Source organism: Chelonia mydas, chromosome 2 (assembly GCF_015237465.2).
Source record: "Chelonia mydas isolate rCheMyd1 chromosome 2, rCheMyd1.pri.v2, whole genome shotgun sequence".
NCBI classification, from domain to species: Eukaryota; Metazoa; Chordata; order Testudines; family Cheloniidae; genus Chelonia; species Chelonia mydas.
The window spans coordinates 50,995,585-51,014,174 of record NC_057850.1 but is presented as its reverse complement, the minus strand read 5'-3'; the positions used below and the strand labels follow the sequence as shown (position 1 = coordinate 51,014,174).

General features: G+C 45.0%; 1 protein-coding gene across 9 annotated transcripts in view; it reads right to left on the bottom strand.

Annotated features, from left to right (window-relative positions):
- The window catches only part of ZNF704 (zinc finger protein 704), a 164,708-nt gene extending 148,287 nt beyond the window's left edge, over window positions 1-16,421 (bottom strand). For 6 of the 9 annotated variants that reach the window (XR_006288461.1, XR_006288465.1, XR_006288467.1 and 3 more), the window contains exon 1: window positions 15,663-16,259. Coding sequence is in view for 1 of the 9 variants with exons in the window: in XM_043539434.1 (XP_043395369.1) it covers window positions 15,663-15,935 (273 nt within the window). In the remaining 8 variants the exon portion in view is untranslated. Of the gene's footprint in view, window positions 1-15,662 lie in introns of all 9 variants that reach the window. The other 3 variants (XR_006288464.1, XR_006288460.1, XM_043539434.1) reach the window with 1 other exon arrangement.
- Window positions 16,422-18,590: the final 2,169 nt, after the last annotated feature.

Sequence of the window (18,590 nt, the reverse complement as noted above, 5' to 3'; positions counted from 1 at the left end):
TCTACATTTTAATGTAAAGTTTCTATCTTTTCCATAACAAAGATACAGCTTTTATAACACAAATCATGAAAAAAAAAGTCTCCGGCTAGACAACAGGTGAAGCAAAGGTGGGAACTTGCCCTTCCACCATAATGTGCTGTGAACTTCAAAAGCGTAATTGGGACTATAGCTAGTTACAGAATTTAAGTACATGTCTACACTACAAGTCGACCTAACATAGTTTGGCTTGATTTACAGCCCCTGCAGTAATTGCCTTGGTTTTTCATGTCCACACTGTCCTCCTGTTGCTGGTGCATGAACTCACCCAGAGCACTTGCACCAACTTAAGAGGGGCAATGTGGGGTGCGGAGAGCCCAGGCACCTCCCCCCCACTGTGGCTCAGCTCCCGGCTGGGGCCTGGGCTCCTGGCCAAGCTCTCAGCCCACCCCAGTTCAGCTCTCAGCTGGGATCCAGCTGTCACCCAGGCTCTCAGCTCACCAGCTCAGCTCCCAGCTGGGAGCTCCATGTGGCACGGCGAGCTGAGAGCCCAGGCTGCAGCCAGGCTCCACCTGGGAGCTCTGTGGGGAGCCCACAGCCCAGGCTCTCAGCGCTGGGCAGCGAGGCTCCAGCTGTCAGCACTGCTAGGGCTCACAGCTGGACCATCCGCTGCCCTCAGTTTCAAAACAGAAACCCTACCAGCACTGAAATTGACATTCCTGTCAATTTAACAGCTTTGGCTGTCAGCCACCCTGACAGGGAACAAGCGATGCAAGGAACAGTTGTGACAAAGTTCCTCCTCTACCTTGGTGGATCTTGCACTTATTGGCGGATTTGCTCACCTTGGAGCTTCACAGCAGCCCTCAGTTTGGCTGTTTTTGTGAACCCACAGTCCAGGTCAACTCCTCCTGTGTCTGACCAGGAGTTGGGAGGTTCGGGGGGAACCCGGACCCGCCCTCTACTCCGGGTTCCAGCCCAGGGCCCTGTGGAATGCAGCTGTCTAGAGTGCCTCCTGGAACAGCTGTGCAACAGCTACAACTCCCTGCGCTACTTCCCCATGGCCTCCTCCTAACCCCTTCTTTATTCTCACCATAGGACCTTTCTCCTGGTGTCTGATAATGCTTGTACTCCTCAGTCCTCCAACAGTATGTGTTCTCACTCTCAGCTCCTAGTACCTCTTGCTCCCAGCTCCTCACACGCGCACCACAAACTGAAGTGAGCTCCTTTTTAAACCCAGGTACCTGATTAGCCTTCCTTAATTGATTCTAGCAGCTTCTTGATTGGCTGCAGGTGTTCTAGTCAGCCTGTCTGTCTTGTCTCCAGAAAGTGGACCTACTTAACCTGGGGCTAATATATCTGCCCTCTATTACTCTCCTGTAGCCATCTGGCCCGACCCTGTCACATATTCCCCCACTCCCCCCTGCTCAACACTATGGGGTTGGGCAACTTGAGACGTCAGGCAGTGTACTCGTGACAAACCACCTGTATTGCCATGGTGGCTTCCAGCCCGGTGTTGTATGGTGAATTGGAAAGGTTGTAGGGACAGGAACCATCTGGTCACCTTTGCGTTCTTCTCTTTATTTCACTGCATCCACTGGAGGGGTGCATGGTCGGTCACAAGGGTAAACCATCCATCCCAGAAGGTAATACTGTAGTGTTTCCATGGCCCATTTCACAGCTAGGCACTCTCTTTCAACCACGGCATACTTCTGCTCTCAGGAGGTGTTTCCTGCTGAGGTGGAGGATTGGGTGTTCTTCATCTCCGACCATCTACGATAGGACAGCTCCCAATCCTACTTCAGATGCATCTGTTTGTAAAATGAATTCTTCGTTGAAGTCTGGGGCTATAAGCACAGGGTTACTGCAGAGGGCTGTCCGTAGATCCATGAATGCTTTCTCTGCGGCATCTGTCCACTTCACCATGTCTGGACCCTGGGCTTTTATCAGGTCTGTCAGGGGACTCGCTCTGGTAGCAAAATGGGGAATAAATCATCGGTAGTACCCCACCACACCCAGGAATGCCTGGACTTGCTTTTTCTGATTCAGCAAGGGCCAATTTTGGATAGCCTCTAGTTTGTTTAGTTGGGGCTTGGCCATGCCCCTTCCTACAATGTAGCCAAGGCATTTAGCCTCAGCTAGCCCTATAGCACACTTGGCTGGGTTGGCTGTGAAGCCAGCCCGTCTTAGCGTGTCCAGGACCGCTTCCACCTTTCCTAAGTGGGTTTCCCAGTCGGGGGTGTGAATAATCACATCATCCAGGTATGCCGCTGCATAACTGGTATGGGGTCGTAGGAGCTTGTCCATAAGATGCTGGAAGGTGGCAGGTGCCCCATGCAATCCAAAAGGAAGAACAGTATATTGAAACAGACATTCTGGTGTACAGAATGCTGTCTTTTCTTTTGCATCTTTGGCAAGGTGAATCTGCCATTATCCCTTTGTTAAATCAAGGGTGCTCAAAAATCAGGCCTAGGCGGTCAACTAACTCATCAATACGGGGTATGGGGTAGGCATCAAATTTGGAGATCTCATTCAGCCGGCGAAAGTCATTACAAAACCTAGTGGTGCCATTGGGTTTGGGCACCAACACAAGCGGGCTTGACCACTGACTGTGGGACTCTTCGATGACTCCCAGCTCCAACATCCTTTTTATCTCTGCCTTGATCTCCTCCCTTTTTGCCGCTGGGACCCAATAGGACCTTAAAGTTACCTTTGCCCCAGGGTCTGTGATAATGTGGTGATATGCTTCAGTGGTCCGACCTGGTTTGGTTGAAAATATGTCCTGGTATCAGTTGATCATCTCAGTTACCTTCTTCTTCTACCTCCCTGCGCTACTTCCCCATGGCCTCCTCCTAACCCCTTCTTTATTCTCACCATAGGACCTTTCTCCTGGTGTCTGATAATGCTTGCACTCCTCAGTCCTTCAACAGTCCGCGTTCTCGCTCTCAGCTCCGAGTAACTCTTGCTCCCAGCTCCTCACACACACATCACAAACTGAAGTGAGCTCCTTTTTAAACCCAGGTACCTGATTAGCCTGCCTTAATTGACTCTAGCAGCTTCTTGATTGGCTGCAGGTGTTCTAGTCAGCCTGTCTGTCTTGTCTCCAGAAAGTTCCTGATTGTTCTGAAACCTTCCCTGTTACCTTACTCAGGGAAAAGGGACCTACTTAACTTGGGGCTAATATATCTGCCTTCTATTACTCTTCTGTAGCCATCTGGCCTGACTCGGTCACACAGTGTATATAGACAATGTGTCACCCAAACTACGTCGACCTAAGCCTTACACTTTTCATCAAGGTGGATTTATTAGGTCAGCATAGAGGGCGAGTTACAGTGGTGGGAGGAACACTGTAGTTTACATACTTAGGTCAACATAAGCTGCTTTACATTGACTTAACTTTGTAGTGTAGACATGCCCTAACACACAGTTTCCTTCCTCCACCCTTTCTTTTTTTTTTTTTTTTTTGGTATGTGTCCTATAGTGTGAAGGGAAATAGAAATAGGGTTTGTGACCAGTTTTGCTTTTTTTGGTGTACAGAGGCAGCCTGAAAATCAAAGTTTAGTTTCTGCTTGTTTGGGTTTTTCTCCTTAGAAATACCAGAAATGTCAGGATTTCCATTTTTGTGTGGAGCATTTCTTAGCTGACCCAAATGCAGACTGGAAGCTCTCTCCAGGCTGGTCTAGTCTGCACTGATTTAACTTGGGTTATGTCTTGACAGGCAAAAAGGTGTGTTTTTCAATCATATTAGTTTAACACAATTGAAAAGCTCCACTAAGATACAGGCTAAATCTGTTTAACTGAAGAAGTGGGAAGTTTAATTCATAACCAAAAAAAGCTGTTCCCTATGTGTTTTAAATATATATTAATAAAAGTAAACAAAAGCCAAGATTAGAACAGTCTGAATAGCTTTGTTTCTTTGACATCAAAAGTGTCATAACCCTAATTGCTCTCAGAACATCCATATAGTCTTCAAGAGTAGACAATGCCTGAATTTCTAATGGAAAAACATGAACAAGCACGAAAAATACCTCCCCGCCCCAAATCTGCAAAATATACCAAACTTACAAGCCCTTCTTTTAGGGGAAGGGAATGTGTCACACTTTGTATTTGTAAAGTGCTATGTCAATTGACATTGATGCACAATTTATTTTAATTACTACTGCTAATTATTATACAGTCAATACTCAAAACGAATATACTTCAGTTTTCTCTGGTCAGTTTAATTGCAGTGCACAATCCTAACTCACTATTAAGGCCTTCATCTACCAGTTCCCATCACTGTTCATAACAGCCACATGGCTAAAATCCCACCCACTGAAATAAAGAGTTTGGGTTTGCAGAAGTTTGTCTCTTGTAAGTTCCCCTTATATAAGTATATTGCAAAGTACACATGAAAGCTGAATGAATGAGCATATGACTAATCAATAACAACGCATTAACTCATTTTGCCCAAGTCTGAACCCACTCAAACACTATAAGTTTAAAAGTTTCAACTGAACTATGGCCATATCTACATTACAAACTTTGATCAATGCAAGCTGTGTTCATGTATAGCTGCTGAACTCTGTAAATCGCCTAGGCGCATGCATACGTGCATCAGCAGTGTGCATACTCACAAGGACTGGATGTGTCAATGCACAGTGTACCACAAGCAGCCATCTAGTACAATGCCTTTAGAATTTTTTGGCAATGTATTGTGAGACAGAAATGACTCATCCAGGGATCTCTGGGAGCCAGCATGCAACTTCCTCCATCCCATAATGCCATCCATATCCCGTAATTTTTGTGGCTTTCTTTTTAAACCCCATAAACCTGCTTAGCACTTTTCGGTGTCTGCCATCTCTGACAGAAGCATAGAGCCCACAAAGGTCTGCACCGTTCTCATGAACGTTGCAAATACAGACACAGATTTCAGCCTGTAGCTACAGACCCAAAGGAAGTACGGCAACAATGGGGGAAGACATAACAATTTCTTCAAGAAGAATTTATTGAGGGACATGGCAAAAAACAGTTCAAGGTGGGTATTCGCATTCATGGAGCAGCCGCAGGTGGTGGAGCACCGCTTTTAGGCCCAAAAATTGAGCACTGATGGGATTGCATTGTAATGCAGGTTTGGGATGATAAGCTGTAGCTGAAGAACTTTCAGATGCAAAAGGCCACATTTCTGGATCTGTGTGCCAAACTTGCCCCAGTCCACCACCATAGGGACACTAGAATGAGAACTGCTTTGTCCTCAGAGGACTGAGTGGTGGTCACACTCTGGAATCTTGCAACACTGGATTGTTACAAGTCAGTGGGAAATCATTTTGGAGCTGGAAAATTCACAGCAGGGGCCATTGTTATGCAAGCATGTAGAACCATTAATCATAACCTTCTACACAGGACTGTGACTCTCAGCAACGTGAAGGACATAGTGGATGGATCTGCAGCAACAGGGTTCCCAAACTGCAGTGGGGCAGTAGATAGCATGCACATTCCTATTTTGGCAGCAGCCCACCTTGCCACAGAGTATATCGATAGAAAGGATTACTTTTCTACCATTATGAAAGCATTGGTGGATCATTGGGGACATTTCATCAACATCAATGTTGCCCGGTCAGAGGTGGTGCATAATGCTTGCATCTTTAAGAATACAGGACAGTTCAGAAAGCTGCAAGCTGTGGCATTTTTTCCCCAACCAGTGGATTTCAATTGGTGATATGGAAATGCTGATAGTGATTCTGGGGGACCCAGCCTTCCCCTTGGCTCCCCGGACTCATGAAGCCATATATTGGCCCTCTCGACTGCACCAAGGAAAGATTCAACTACTAACACAGCGCCCATGGGCGCTGACGAAGACAGAGGAGCAGCAACTGTCACTGAGAGGATGATGGAAAGAAGAATTCTGGGAATTTCAATCCGCGATCCAGTCCCCAGTGAAGCGATCAGACAGCAGAATGGAGTGCAGGATGTCATCCTTGAGAGCAGGCATAGTAAAATACGATGGGCCGGGCATACAGCGAGGCTCACTGACAATCAATGGACTTCAGCTGTCGCCAAGTGGTACCCACGGGAATTGAAACAACCACTCAGCTGACCTCCAAAGAAATGGGAAGATTTTATCGTGAAAAGACATGGCTGCACATGGAGAAGGAAGGCCAGAATACAAGAAGAATGGAAGACATGTTGTGATTGGCGCAATCTATATGAAGGCTGAAGGACCAATTGATCAAGGTGACTAACTCAGCAGGTGCAGAATGACAGCTGAATGTGCTATTGGTAAATTGAAGGGAGGCTGGCGGTGTTTACTCACTTGATTGGATCTCAGCAAGAAAAATATCCCAAGGGTTATAGCTGCCTATTGTGTCCTGTATAATTTCACAGCACTTTAACAGTCAGCCACAGTAGCATTCTGTGCTAGACAGTTCTCCAGATCTGGAACTTTGGGCACTGCTAAGAACTGTGTAGTGCTTGCAGTACATTTACAAATATGTGTGCTTTGAGTACCACTATGCATTCTGCAATATGTGTTGTGAACTAAAAAATAATTTGATTCTCAAAAAATAGAACTTTATGAGTAGGAAAAACAGTGCAGAAAAACAATGCAATACAAACTTTTAAGATACATTAGCAGAGTGGAACTTTAAAATTGGAAGAAAAGTAAACATTTCTGTCCATTTTGGTGCACAGATGTAGTCCACTGTGGTTACATATATGCCACTGGCAGTTCTCACAGGTGAGTGTATGTGAAGCTGTGGTTTTCCTTGCTGTCCCCTTGTGTGGAGTGCTAAGAGTAAGGATATGGCCCATGATGCTACATGGAATGTTGGGGGAGTAGGAAGTAGTGACCATGGAGTTCTGCAAAGGGAGGGGAGTCTGGGATTTTGGGGCCTGTAGGTCAACCAGGATGTGCAACATTTGGGTTTCCAGCCGCAGAAGAGCCATTATGTCCTCGTGCATTTTCCCCTTCCTTTTCCTGCTGGGATTTTCTCCTGTCCTATTTCCTTCTCCATGCTGTCAGTCATATTGGCCCTCAAAGCCTCTGGATCATGGTCTGATGGAACACTGGCTTGCAGTATCTCACAGAACATGTCCTCCCTACTCCTCTTCTTTCCCCTCCTCCTCAGGGCCAGACGTTCTGCATAGAGGGAGCACCACTCAAGGTTTTCATGCCAGAAGCTGCTGATAAAGACAAAGAGATGTGCCACTGGATTCACAGTCACAATGGAAAGGGAAAGATGAGTTTCAAAGCTCAGTTCCCTTGTTCCTATAAACACTTAATAAAAAATGCTTATTCTCACTTCGGCTTTGGAGTGCCTCGGCTCGCACTGCTCTCCAGCCCCAGCTATGGTGTGTGTGGCCTGCTCGGGAGACGCTTTTCTGTTGCATAAAACAATACAATTTCAGTCCCTATCCATGCGTATTAATATTGGGCAATAGCACTGAGTACTCGTATTATTTTGCACAGGTGGTTGCAGCTTCAGCTGATATCTCACTTCTGAGGTTAACAAAGGCACAGAGAATAGAGCTGCTGCTGGTATCCCGAAGCCATCCAGACCCATATGCCGCTAGCTTGTTTACTGCAATGACGCCAGCCAAACTCAGAATGGCATGGGAAAATGTCCTTCCATGGAGGAAGATATAAGGTAGCCGTCCATAGAAACCTTTAGGAGAAAATTGCAGGGTCTCTTTCAGGAGGATAAAAGGACCCTATGTACATAAACAAAGTGCTCCGCAGGCTCTCCCACACTCCCGCTTACTAGGGAAAAGCAGAAACCAACTCTACCTCTGTTTGTTGTACCTCTACCTCTTCTCATATGAGTAAAATAATGAAAAGTTGATACCTGTGTCTTATTAACTTGGGGATGGGCTCGGCACCATCTTTAAATTTAGACTTTATAAGCAAAAATGCATTTGCACACTTACTCGCGTTGCCTTTCCCTTCATCAGGCTCACCCGCGCTCCCTTGCAGGACTGGCTAGACTGTGGCAGAATCTCAAACAGCTCCTGGCTCTCAGCGTGGCTGGAACCCCCTGCATCAGCTCCCCTCTGCTCACTGTGCACAGCAGAATTCTCTGGCTCCTTCGAGGTATCCACAGTGACCTGCAGGGTGTAGTGGGATCTCCGCCAAGCATGGCATGCAGCTCATTGTAAAAGCAGCAGGTTTGCAGCTCAGCACCAGATTGATTGTTGGCCTCCCAGGTCCTGTGGGACACCTAACCAAGTTCCTTTGCTTTCACATGGCAAGGCTGCTGATCCCTAACGTATCCCTTTGCCTCCATTCCCCATGCAGTCTGTTCGTAGATTGCCACATTTCTACAGCTGCTCCATAGCTGTGCCTGCACTGCCTCTTCCCCCCACAGGCCCAGGAGATCTAATACCCCCTGTCTACTCCATGCAGGAGCGCATCTAGTGCATGGAGCCAGCCTAGCTGGTTGGACAGTTGCTCATAAGAAGGGTGAGCAGCTAGGCGTGCTCGCCAAGCTTGGCATTTCAAAAACAGGCTGAGGTTTGGAGGGAAACAGGTGTGGTTTCCAGTCTCTGTGACCCCTGGCCAGTGGAGTTTTCAATTGTGACCAGAGCCATCATGGTCGCATGGAATGGGGCATTGCGGGACAGCTGCTGGAGGACCGTTAGGGTTGACGGAGGTCATGGAGCATCTTCACTCACACAGAGTCGACCTCAGCAGGTTGACCATAGATCCATGCCATTTTGGGAGGTGGTTTTACTGCATCACTGTAACAGGGCGCTTATGTTGGCTGGAGACAAATCTGAACATAGACACATGCACACACAGTTCGATGCAAGGGGACTTACATCAACCCATCTAGGCCTGATCTACTACAAAAAGTATTGAATTCCTGTGGTGCTTTAGAAAGACTGCGAAAGAGGGAACAGAGGGAAAGAGAGAGAAATGCTACTGAAAGAACAAAAACAACCCTTACACACACACCCCTCACACAACTCCGACAAAAATACAGGCTGCCAGCCTACGTTTGGGGGCTCTTCTATCTTCAATATATTAACATAGGCTTCTCTTTAGTTAAAAAAGTGTGCATTACTGTGACAGCTGAGGGCATAGTAAGTGCTCAGAGTTACAGCCCGCTCCATGTACAACTGCAAGAAGCTGGCAGCAAAGCACTCTCAGCAAGGGGTCCTCAGTTTTGGATTCTGCTTCCTGTCTTCCTCCAGAAGACAAATTTTAGCCTCAAGACCCACTGCAAGCCTCATCTGTTTTTCTAGGCCTTTCTTGGGGACAAATGGGGGTGGGGGATGGCTGTGGGAGATGTTGGAGTTGGAAATGCTAATTTGGCTGGCGGAAGCAAGTGGGGGAGGACTTTTATATGTGGAAAGATTGCTGAATGTAACCCCTTGAAAGCACTGTCTTGTAAAATAAATATGAAATGGGTTTTATAGCTCATTATTTTATTTTGAATCTTCTAAATACTTACATGCACACAACATGAAATTATTGGGGAAAAGACTCAAAAACTAACTAGTTTTACAACCCTATAAAAATAAGGTGGAGATCTGTGACCCTTTGAATGCAACACGGTTCACCCATCTCTACTAATCAGGAATGCCTATGATGTACAAATCTTTCTAGCCAATCCATGCATAAGGCTTCTTTTCCAAACTGCTGCAGTTAATGTTTCCAAACTGCTCAATGTTCAACCCCTACCAGACAGTACCTAAAATATTCAGTTACAAAACTAAGCAGAAAGTAGCAGTAAACTTCAGAGCTGACGTATGAGCCAGCCTATGCAAGCTAACCTGCTCATTAGCAAAATGAAATGAAACTGAGATCCATGAAATTCTGTTCTTTGATGAACATTTAGGACTAAATTCTAACCTTAGGCCCAGTGAACTCCCATTGGCTTTATTGGCAAAGAGTTGTGTGGCACCTTATAGACTAACAGACATACTGGATCTGACAAAGAGGGTATTCACCCACGAAAGCTTATGCTCCAATAAGTCTGTTAGTCTATAAGGTGCCATAGGACTCTTTGCCGCTTTTACAGATCCAGACTAACACGGCTACCCCTCTGATCATTGGCTTTATGTATGTACGAGAGTAACGTATATGTATCTGAGGGATGAACATGTCCTTTAGTATTCCTACTCACCAAGGGAATTCTCGCCAGCCAGTCCTCCTTCCAATTCTCTGTTCATAAAAACTGTATGGTATTGATATAATCTTATCATATGAAGAGTGCAACCTCAATACACATACTCTATTATTTATGATCCCGTGGGATTTAATGTAGCCAGCACAGGCCACAACACCACAGCCCCTAACAATTACTCTAACTTATTGCGGGATGCACAGGGATTCAAGAGGATTTCACACAGAAAATTAGATTGGCACAGTAAAAATTAGTCTGCACTTCTAGATATTCAATACTAGCGACAACTCCAATATATTAATTTCAGACTAATTTCAAATGGCTGCTATTATAGTTGAAGATGAATTTTCAGCTGTGGCACAGAAGAACAGTTTCATAGGCAAACTGAAGTTATACAATCAGCAACCTAGTATTTATTGTTCTCATATGCACGTGGATAAACTAGTTCTGATAACACAAGACCCTGGAAACTTCACTAAACAAGATCTTTAAGGTTCTGAAAAGGTCACTTCACTATCCCTCTTTATTCCCTTAGTCTCCATCTCTCTCTTCCACCACATACAACCCTCATGCCTCTTCTAGGTTCCAGGTGGCATAAAGTGCCTTCCCCCCAAGGCTTTCTTCCACCTCCAATTCTTTCCTCTTAGGCAAGATCTGGCCACAGTGACCCATGCATTTTTCACCTCCAGACTGGACTATTGCCATTCATTATATCTGGGGTTAAAGGTGCAAATGACAAAGAGGCTTCAGTTTATGTGCGATGTTGTGGCAGTGTACTTCCTCACGAGGACACATCCTACCTGTACTTTGATTTGGCATTTAAAGGAGGTGGAGGGTACAAATCCTTATAGATTAAAACCAAGGCTATCATGAGGTCAGGTCCCAGCTAACTCAGCGACTCTCTCTATCTTGGACCTCTTCTGGGGAAAATGCAGCAGTGAGGCCTAGGATGAAGCTCATAAGAGCTGGAGATAAAGTGTCTGTGGTCAAGAATGCCCTACACTGGAGTATGTTACTGGAGGAGAAAAAAGTCTGAGCCAAAGCTTAGCCATCTTCAGTACATGCTGCAAGACCAACCTATTTGCCAAACACTTCCCACCATAACAGAAGACAAGAAAATACTATGATGAGTCACATGCTAAAAAGAGATAAGGTAAAAGGGACTCATTAAAAAAAACCAACAACTTCAGAAATAGATATTTGATTAATTTCACTATACATCAACTCATATTTAATAAGGTCTTTAAACTAGTCAGCAAATATATTTAGATGAGCGTTAGTGAAAATCAAATGTAGTCAATTTTTCCCTTATTTTCCACTAGCCGTACTTACAATAGCTTCTTTGCTTGCATGTTCTATCTATTTTCTCTCCCTGACGTCACTCTACTTTTTCTTTCCTATAACACATTGTGGCATATGACTTCTTGACTTCTCTTTAGTGTCTCTGTCATCCTCTTTCCCTCCACATTTTAAAATATGTTAAATAGAAAGCTGATTGATGTTGTCACCGGTAAATACAGTATACAACAGTTTTATTTCTTTATATTAGAGAGGGCATGGCTTTGGGGGTATGGTGGCACAAGCAGTTTTCACGAATCGGTAATTAGATATAAAATAATTTTTTTCAAGCCCTAACTCCAGTGCAGCCCCCATGCCAACAAACTGGACTATTGCAATTCACTCCACATAAACCATTCAATGAAGACCACTTCATTGAATCTTCAGCTAATGTAAAGTTCTTTGATCCTTCAATATCAAGTTGATAAACACACTTTAGATACCTACAAGAGACAATGACAATGTTGCATCCCTCTTACTGAATGGTGTTCTCTGAAGACAGAACACACTGCACCCGCATTGCATGGAATGCAGTGAAAACCACTGTTTCCAGATTTTGAATTTTATTTATAAAGCCCATCATGATTTAGGTCCTGACTACATCTGAAACATCTATTATGCATCATCTCAATAGCTGACATCAACTGGGGTCAGTTTTGCTAAGAGTTCCCAGTTCTGAGTTCTGGGAACAGGAGATAGAATGTTTTTGGTCACAGGCCCTTGGCTACGTATTTGCCAAGAATCTAAATTTTCTGACGTTTAGTGCATGATGCAAGGCCTATTTGCTCCTATGGTTTCGGGGTCAGAGTGAGCGGGAGTTCTATTCTGAGTTCATTTTGTCTGTTTCATTATTTTTAATGTGTTATGTTTTAAAATTATTTTATTAGAGTCCTGAGAATTGATTCATGGGGGCATATGTTTATCAGTCTATAAACAAGGGCATTCCCACTTATATACTTGTATGTGTTAAATTATAACTCAATATTTTGTTTATAATACTTAGTCAAGAATAAAAGGAAAGGAGTACTTGTGGCACCTTAGAGACTGACCAATTTATCTGAGCATAAGCTTTCGTGAGCTACAGCTCACTTCATCGGATGCATACATCTTTTTGCGAATACAGACTAACACGGCTGTTACTCTGAAACTAGTCAAGAATAAAACACTGAAACAATGCAGTTTGACAACTATGCATACTCTCTTCTAATATACCAACACCTATGTTACTACTCAATGAAAGCCACTATTTAGTGAAAGAGATAACACTTTAGACCAAGTAAACTACATTGAACAGTATCTGATCAAAAAACAAAATTACTACTGTGATCTGATCTATAAGACTCACGTGCTTGTCAGTGAACATTAGGCACATACATACAATCAATGCAAGACAGAAACACTCACATCTGAATACTTTCATATGTATTCACATAACACACTTTTCAAAAGAATGTTTTCTGTGTTGGCAAATAGTATATTCAGGAAATCCACGCTGTATGCAATTTATAGCTATATAATCCAGATAATATTTAATTTTACCAGTATTCCACTTTAGTCTTTCCCCATTAGCTTCCTTCTCCGATGTGATACAAGATGTAATTTGCCTCATATCATATGCTTTAAAAAGATTCACTTTCCATGCCACATGCAAAGACTTTAATAATTGTAACTTCAGTGGAATGGGGTGATACATGGGATTAGTAATCGATCACAGAGCCCTTCATCTCTAGATTACCAGTTCAAGTGTCACATAGATCTGTAGTGACTAAGTAGCTACAAAGTGTCAACTGCTTGGAAACCTGAATAATATGGATTGGTGGTCTCAGTCCAGATCACAGTGATGTGTCACAAAAACTATCACTCCAATTGACACCTTTGCGAAAGGCTCTGCAGACAGGCCAAATGATTGAACTTGCTTGGATTTACCCTCACACTCCTACAACAATCCCTCTGAGTAAGGACTGAAACACTTTAATAGCGTAGAGGTATCATGCATTGTTGATGCTTTTGTCTTGCTTTTTTCTGTGGATATGCAAAGGACTAATATCAACCTGGCACCTTTCACAAGTTCTATAAGGTTTTCATATTTTTTCCTCTTTGTTAGAAAATCATTAAATAGAATTGTTAAAACTAAAAAAAAAAAAAGTGTATATAATTATCTGGCTTCAATATAAATGTCCCACAACATCTCTACCTATCTGTGTCCCTGATCCTGCAAAGACTTACTTTATGCAATATGCTTCACTTTACTACCATTTACTATTATTATTTACCATGAGTTGTCTCATTGAAATCAATAGAGCTACTCATGCTAGTAAAGTTAGGCAAGTGCATAAACCTTTGCAGGTTCAGGGCCTACAGGCATTTCTAAAACGCTCAGACAAGTCTTGATCCCGAGCACACTGAGCTCAATGGAGATAATCACATTGACTTTGAATCAGGCCTCCACACAGGGTCTAGGCCAGCGGTTTTCAAACTTTTTGAGCTGAGTTCCCCTCTTTGAGGCACAATTTTTGGGTGTGCCCTCCCTCAATACCTGCCCCTCTCGCCTTGGGTTTTCAGAGTGGGAGAAGGTGAGTGCGACAGTCTCTGGGGATAGAGCGAGAACTGGGCATGGAGGCATTGACACTGACCCACAGGCTGTGTGGCCTGCTGAGGTAAGTCACGAGGTGGAGGTGGCACTCCCTCCCCGAGCCCCGCCACGCAGGACTGTCGTTGCCGCTCAACATTCCTCTGCGCACCCCATGAAAACCTCTTGTGTAGGCATTGAGTAAATCTTAATATTCAATTAATATGGAAATTAAACATTTTTTTTAAAATCACCCATTTAATGCAGCTTACCAGAGCTACCTGTAACCCTCATATCCTAGCACTTCTTGGCAATTGTGTCTCATGTGACACATGGGCACTTATATGTCCAGCTTTACTCCTGAAAAATCTAAAGTGATGGTCAAAATTAAGTTACAAATCCCTCAACATCATCTGACAATAAATCTTGAGACATACATTTAAGAAGGGGAATATTTGTGGGGTTTTTTTGTATTCTAAACCACCTAAAATGTTAGAAGACATCACCACATCCATTTTAATTGTAAGACTCCCATGACTTTGATTGCTTTTCCCAAATCCCTGATAAAATGCTAATTCCTACTTCAGAAAAATGGCTGTACCCACTATTTCACAAACCAACAATCCCCTGTAAAATTATACGGTTAACAAAAAAACAAAAAACAACCCCGCTTGTTTTTGTTGTTTACCACGCTGAGCACTAGTAAAGTAAAGCTCACACTACTTTCAATACTTGTTGAGTACAGAATCAGATTTAAAAGGGGATCACAGCTGTTAATGTTATAAACAGCAAAACAGCTCCTCATTTGCTACACCCAGACTTACCCCTCCTGTTTCAGTGAGCTAAGGAACAGCAGTGAGCCAACAATATAGCTCCTTGTAGCTAAACAATGGATTATTTTACATGTTGAGATTCTCTAGTTTATATCTTTCTGACTGTGTATTATTGCAGTTTTCAATAGCATTTTTAAGCTAAAAGAGCACCTCTCACCCAGAGGAAGGGGCAGCAGACACAATGCCCCTCTCTGAGCCCAAGCCTGGAGAACAGGGTGGCATCCACAACACATACACCCACACCAGAGAATGGAGCAGCACCCACCACATCCCCCCGCCCCCCCATGCCTCACCCTGGAGAAAGAGACAGGTTGGGGCACTGAGGGGTGGTGCACCCAGCCCTGAAGTGCACCCATAACCCTCACCCCCAAAGCTCCCCTCCTCCAGCCTGAGAAGGGCAGCACCTCTGCCCCTCCCCTATCACCCATGCCCAACCCCAGAGAAGAGGGTGGCACTCACAGCACGCTCCCCATCTTCACCCCCCTCCCCCCCGAGGTGCGGTGGGGTCACGGGTGCTGCCCCCAACACCCCAGTTCTCCCAAACCACGACCTGCTCCGTCACCCCACCACGGGCAGGGGGCAGCACCCGGGGGGCAGCACCCATGACGCACCCCTCCAGGCCGCATCCCAGAGAGGGGGGCAGCCCGCCCCCGCGCGCAGCTTCTCGCTCCGGACTAGGGAGCGGCCCCGCCCCGCCGGCAGCGACACCCCGGAGCGGGAGCGGGACACCTCGCCAACGCCTCCCACGGGACCAGGGGCAGAGGGAGGCCAGGGAGGGCACTCAAGACCCTCCCTAACTGGGAGGGGGCCGGCGGGACTCCAGCCCCCCGGCCCGGGACGCACCTTCAGGCTTCCCTTGGCGGGGATGGGCAGCGGCGCGGGCGGGCTCCCCAAGCCGCCTTCCTCTTCATCCTCCTCCTCCTCCTCCACCTCCACCACCACGTCCTCGTCCTCCTCCTCCTCCAGCGCCGCGGCAGAGCCCTCTCGGCGGGGCGGCCTCCAGCAGCCGCTCTCGGGCTTGGGGACCCGGCCCCCGTCCGGGGCGGGCGCTGCCAGCGGCACGCTTCGCCGCCGGCTGCCCAGGCTGGATCGCTTGGCTAAGCGCCGCGCCTGCATGGTACGGAGCCCGGGGCGCGCCTCAGCTCAGGGCGGCGGCCCCGCGCCGGCCACTCATAGACACCCGGCGGCGCTCACAGCGGGACACAGCGGCTGGAGGGGGCAGCAGGGCGGCGCAATGGGCGCGCTGCAGCCATGGGACAGGCGGGTGCAATCGGCTCGGGGGGGGGGGCACTGACTCCCCAGTCCCGCGGCTTCCCCACCTCGGCGCGGGCCTGCCCTGCCCGTCCCCTCTGCTCTGCCCCAGCTGTCGGCAGCGGTGCGTTCCTGCTTTACTCGCCTCTCCTTGCAGGCAGCCCGCTCGTCCCCTGCCCCAAAACCCGGACTGGATTCCTCCCGCTCACCGTGCGCTCAGCCGGGCGCTTCGCAGGAGAGCAATGGCCATGCTCCAGCGCTGTCCCCACCACGCCTCTCCCGGGGCGGGAGGAAAGGCTCGCTGCTGCGGCTTGAGAAAGGGAGCCCGGGCGAGACGATTAGCGGTGCTTAACATTTGCCACATGACTGGCCCCGTGATGACACTTGAGGGATGCGGTCATTTAAATAAGCTCTGATGAACACTTAGGACTAGTAGATTCCCACCATTAATCAAAACCAAACAGTCATTTTGAAAACAATCATTATCCGGCAGTTACACCTTCTCAACCTAACCTCATTGCGAGGGGCATCATTCATCTGAGTCCCAAAGTGTCCCATATGTAATTTACAAGAGAAATAAGGAATTCCGAATCAGTTAACTATTATACAGCAACGTGTGTCTCCATGTATACAAGATCACAGGAGTTAGAGATGGTGCTCCAATAAATTTGTTTTTTTCAAATCCACCCCCCGTGCATAGAATATTGTCCTAGTAGACAACACAGCCTATGTTACACAGATATAGCACTTTCGTTGATAAACCACAATCTTTCCAGAGCAGGATACTTTGTTATTTTTAAAAGGACTCCCTGAATCAGAGCTACTAACAGTTTGAGAGGATAGCCCTTGGCTTTGCACACTTGTTCTAAAGAATTGGAGTCCTAACCAGTGTTACAGGACTATGGCAGCTATTAGCATCCTCACCTCTGCTGTCGTTCCCCCGCCCCCCTCCCCCTTCATTTTAAAATGTATTAACGTGCTGTGCTGTTAATACAAGTAACTTTCTTTTCTCTCTCTACCTCCTGCTTCTGGGTAGGTGGGGATTTTACATCTTTCTCTAAAGCATTCTTGTACTTGTGACAGGATCTGTGAATAGACTGACCATTGCCAATTCTCCTATACCTAGTTCTTATTCAATATATTTTCCAAAAAGTCTTGAAGTAAGTACTGCAAGCACTTGAAAGACTCATTTTGCTGTAGCTTCACACTCTTTTACCAAGTATAATGCAATGCTGTTTTATTGCTTTACCACATGCTTAACAAAACACAGTAATAAGACTGTGATACTGCCAGATACACTGGCAAAAATTTGCTCAGTTGGGGATTGACAAGTTTGACAATAGTCATCATTGATTAGATGTGCAGTTCTCTCATACCTTCTGACATACACATGATTATCTAGCTTCTTACCTCTGTTGTGTTTAGTGGCTCAATCCTGATTTTGCAAAAGAGACAAAAAATAAATCCCTCCTCTTTTCACTTCTAACCACATAAATTGGAAGGCAAAATGGACAGCGTAAATGAAGTCCAAAGACAGGTTTAAGTTTTGCTTTAAATGTGGGTTCCATCATGCCTAAGGCCTAAAAGCCTTGAAAGGTTAAAGACAGAGTGAATCCATATATACAGTACATTCATGTATTTGAATTAGGGCTATCAATTAATCACAGTTCACTCAAGCAATTAACTCAAAACAAATTAGCTCGACTTAAATTAATCACACACTGTTAAACAATAATAGAATACCAATTTAAATGTATTATAAATATTTTTGGATGTTTTCCTACAGTGCTCATGAAATGGTGGGTCAAAACATGAAGGGGCACACAAATGTTTAGCATAGCTGGCAATGTAAATACTTTACAATGCTACAACAGTGCCATGCAAACACCTGTTCTCACTTTCCGGTGACATTCTAAATAAGAAGCAGGCAACATTATCTCCTCTAAATGTAAACAAACTTGTTTGCTTTAGTGATTGGCTGAATGGGACTTGTAGGCTCTAAAATTTTACATTGTTTTATTTTTGAATGTAGCTATGTAAAAAAATAAATCTGCATTTGTAAATTGCACTTTCATGATAAAGAGATTGCACTATGGTAAATTGCATGAGGTGAATTGAAAAATACTATTTCTTTTATTTTTTTTACAGTGCAAATATTTGTGATAAAAATAATATAAAGTGATCAGTGTACACTTTGTATTCTGTGTTGTAATTGAAATGAATATATTTGAAAATGTAGAAAACATCTAAAATGTTTAAATAAATGATATTCTATTATTGTTTAACAGTGTGATTAAAACTGCAATGAATCACAATTATTTATTTAATCTCATGTTTAATCATGATTAATTTTTTAATTGTTTGACAGCCCTGATTTGAATATCACAAATCTAATTTCTGATCTTCCATAATACTTTAAATCCACAGTATGGCTGTCTGTCGTATCCAACAATGATGTCACAACATCTTTTGTGGCTCCATAGTCTAATCTGTGAGGAGCAAGGTTGCAAACAGATGTCA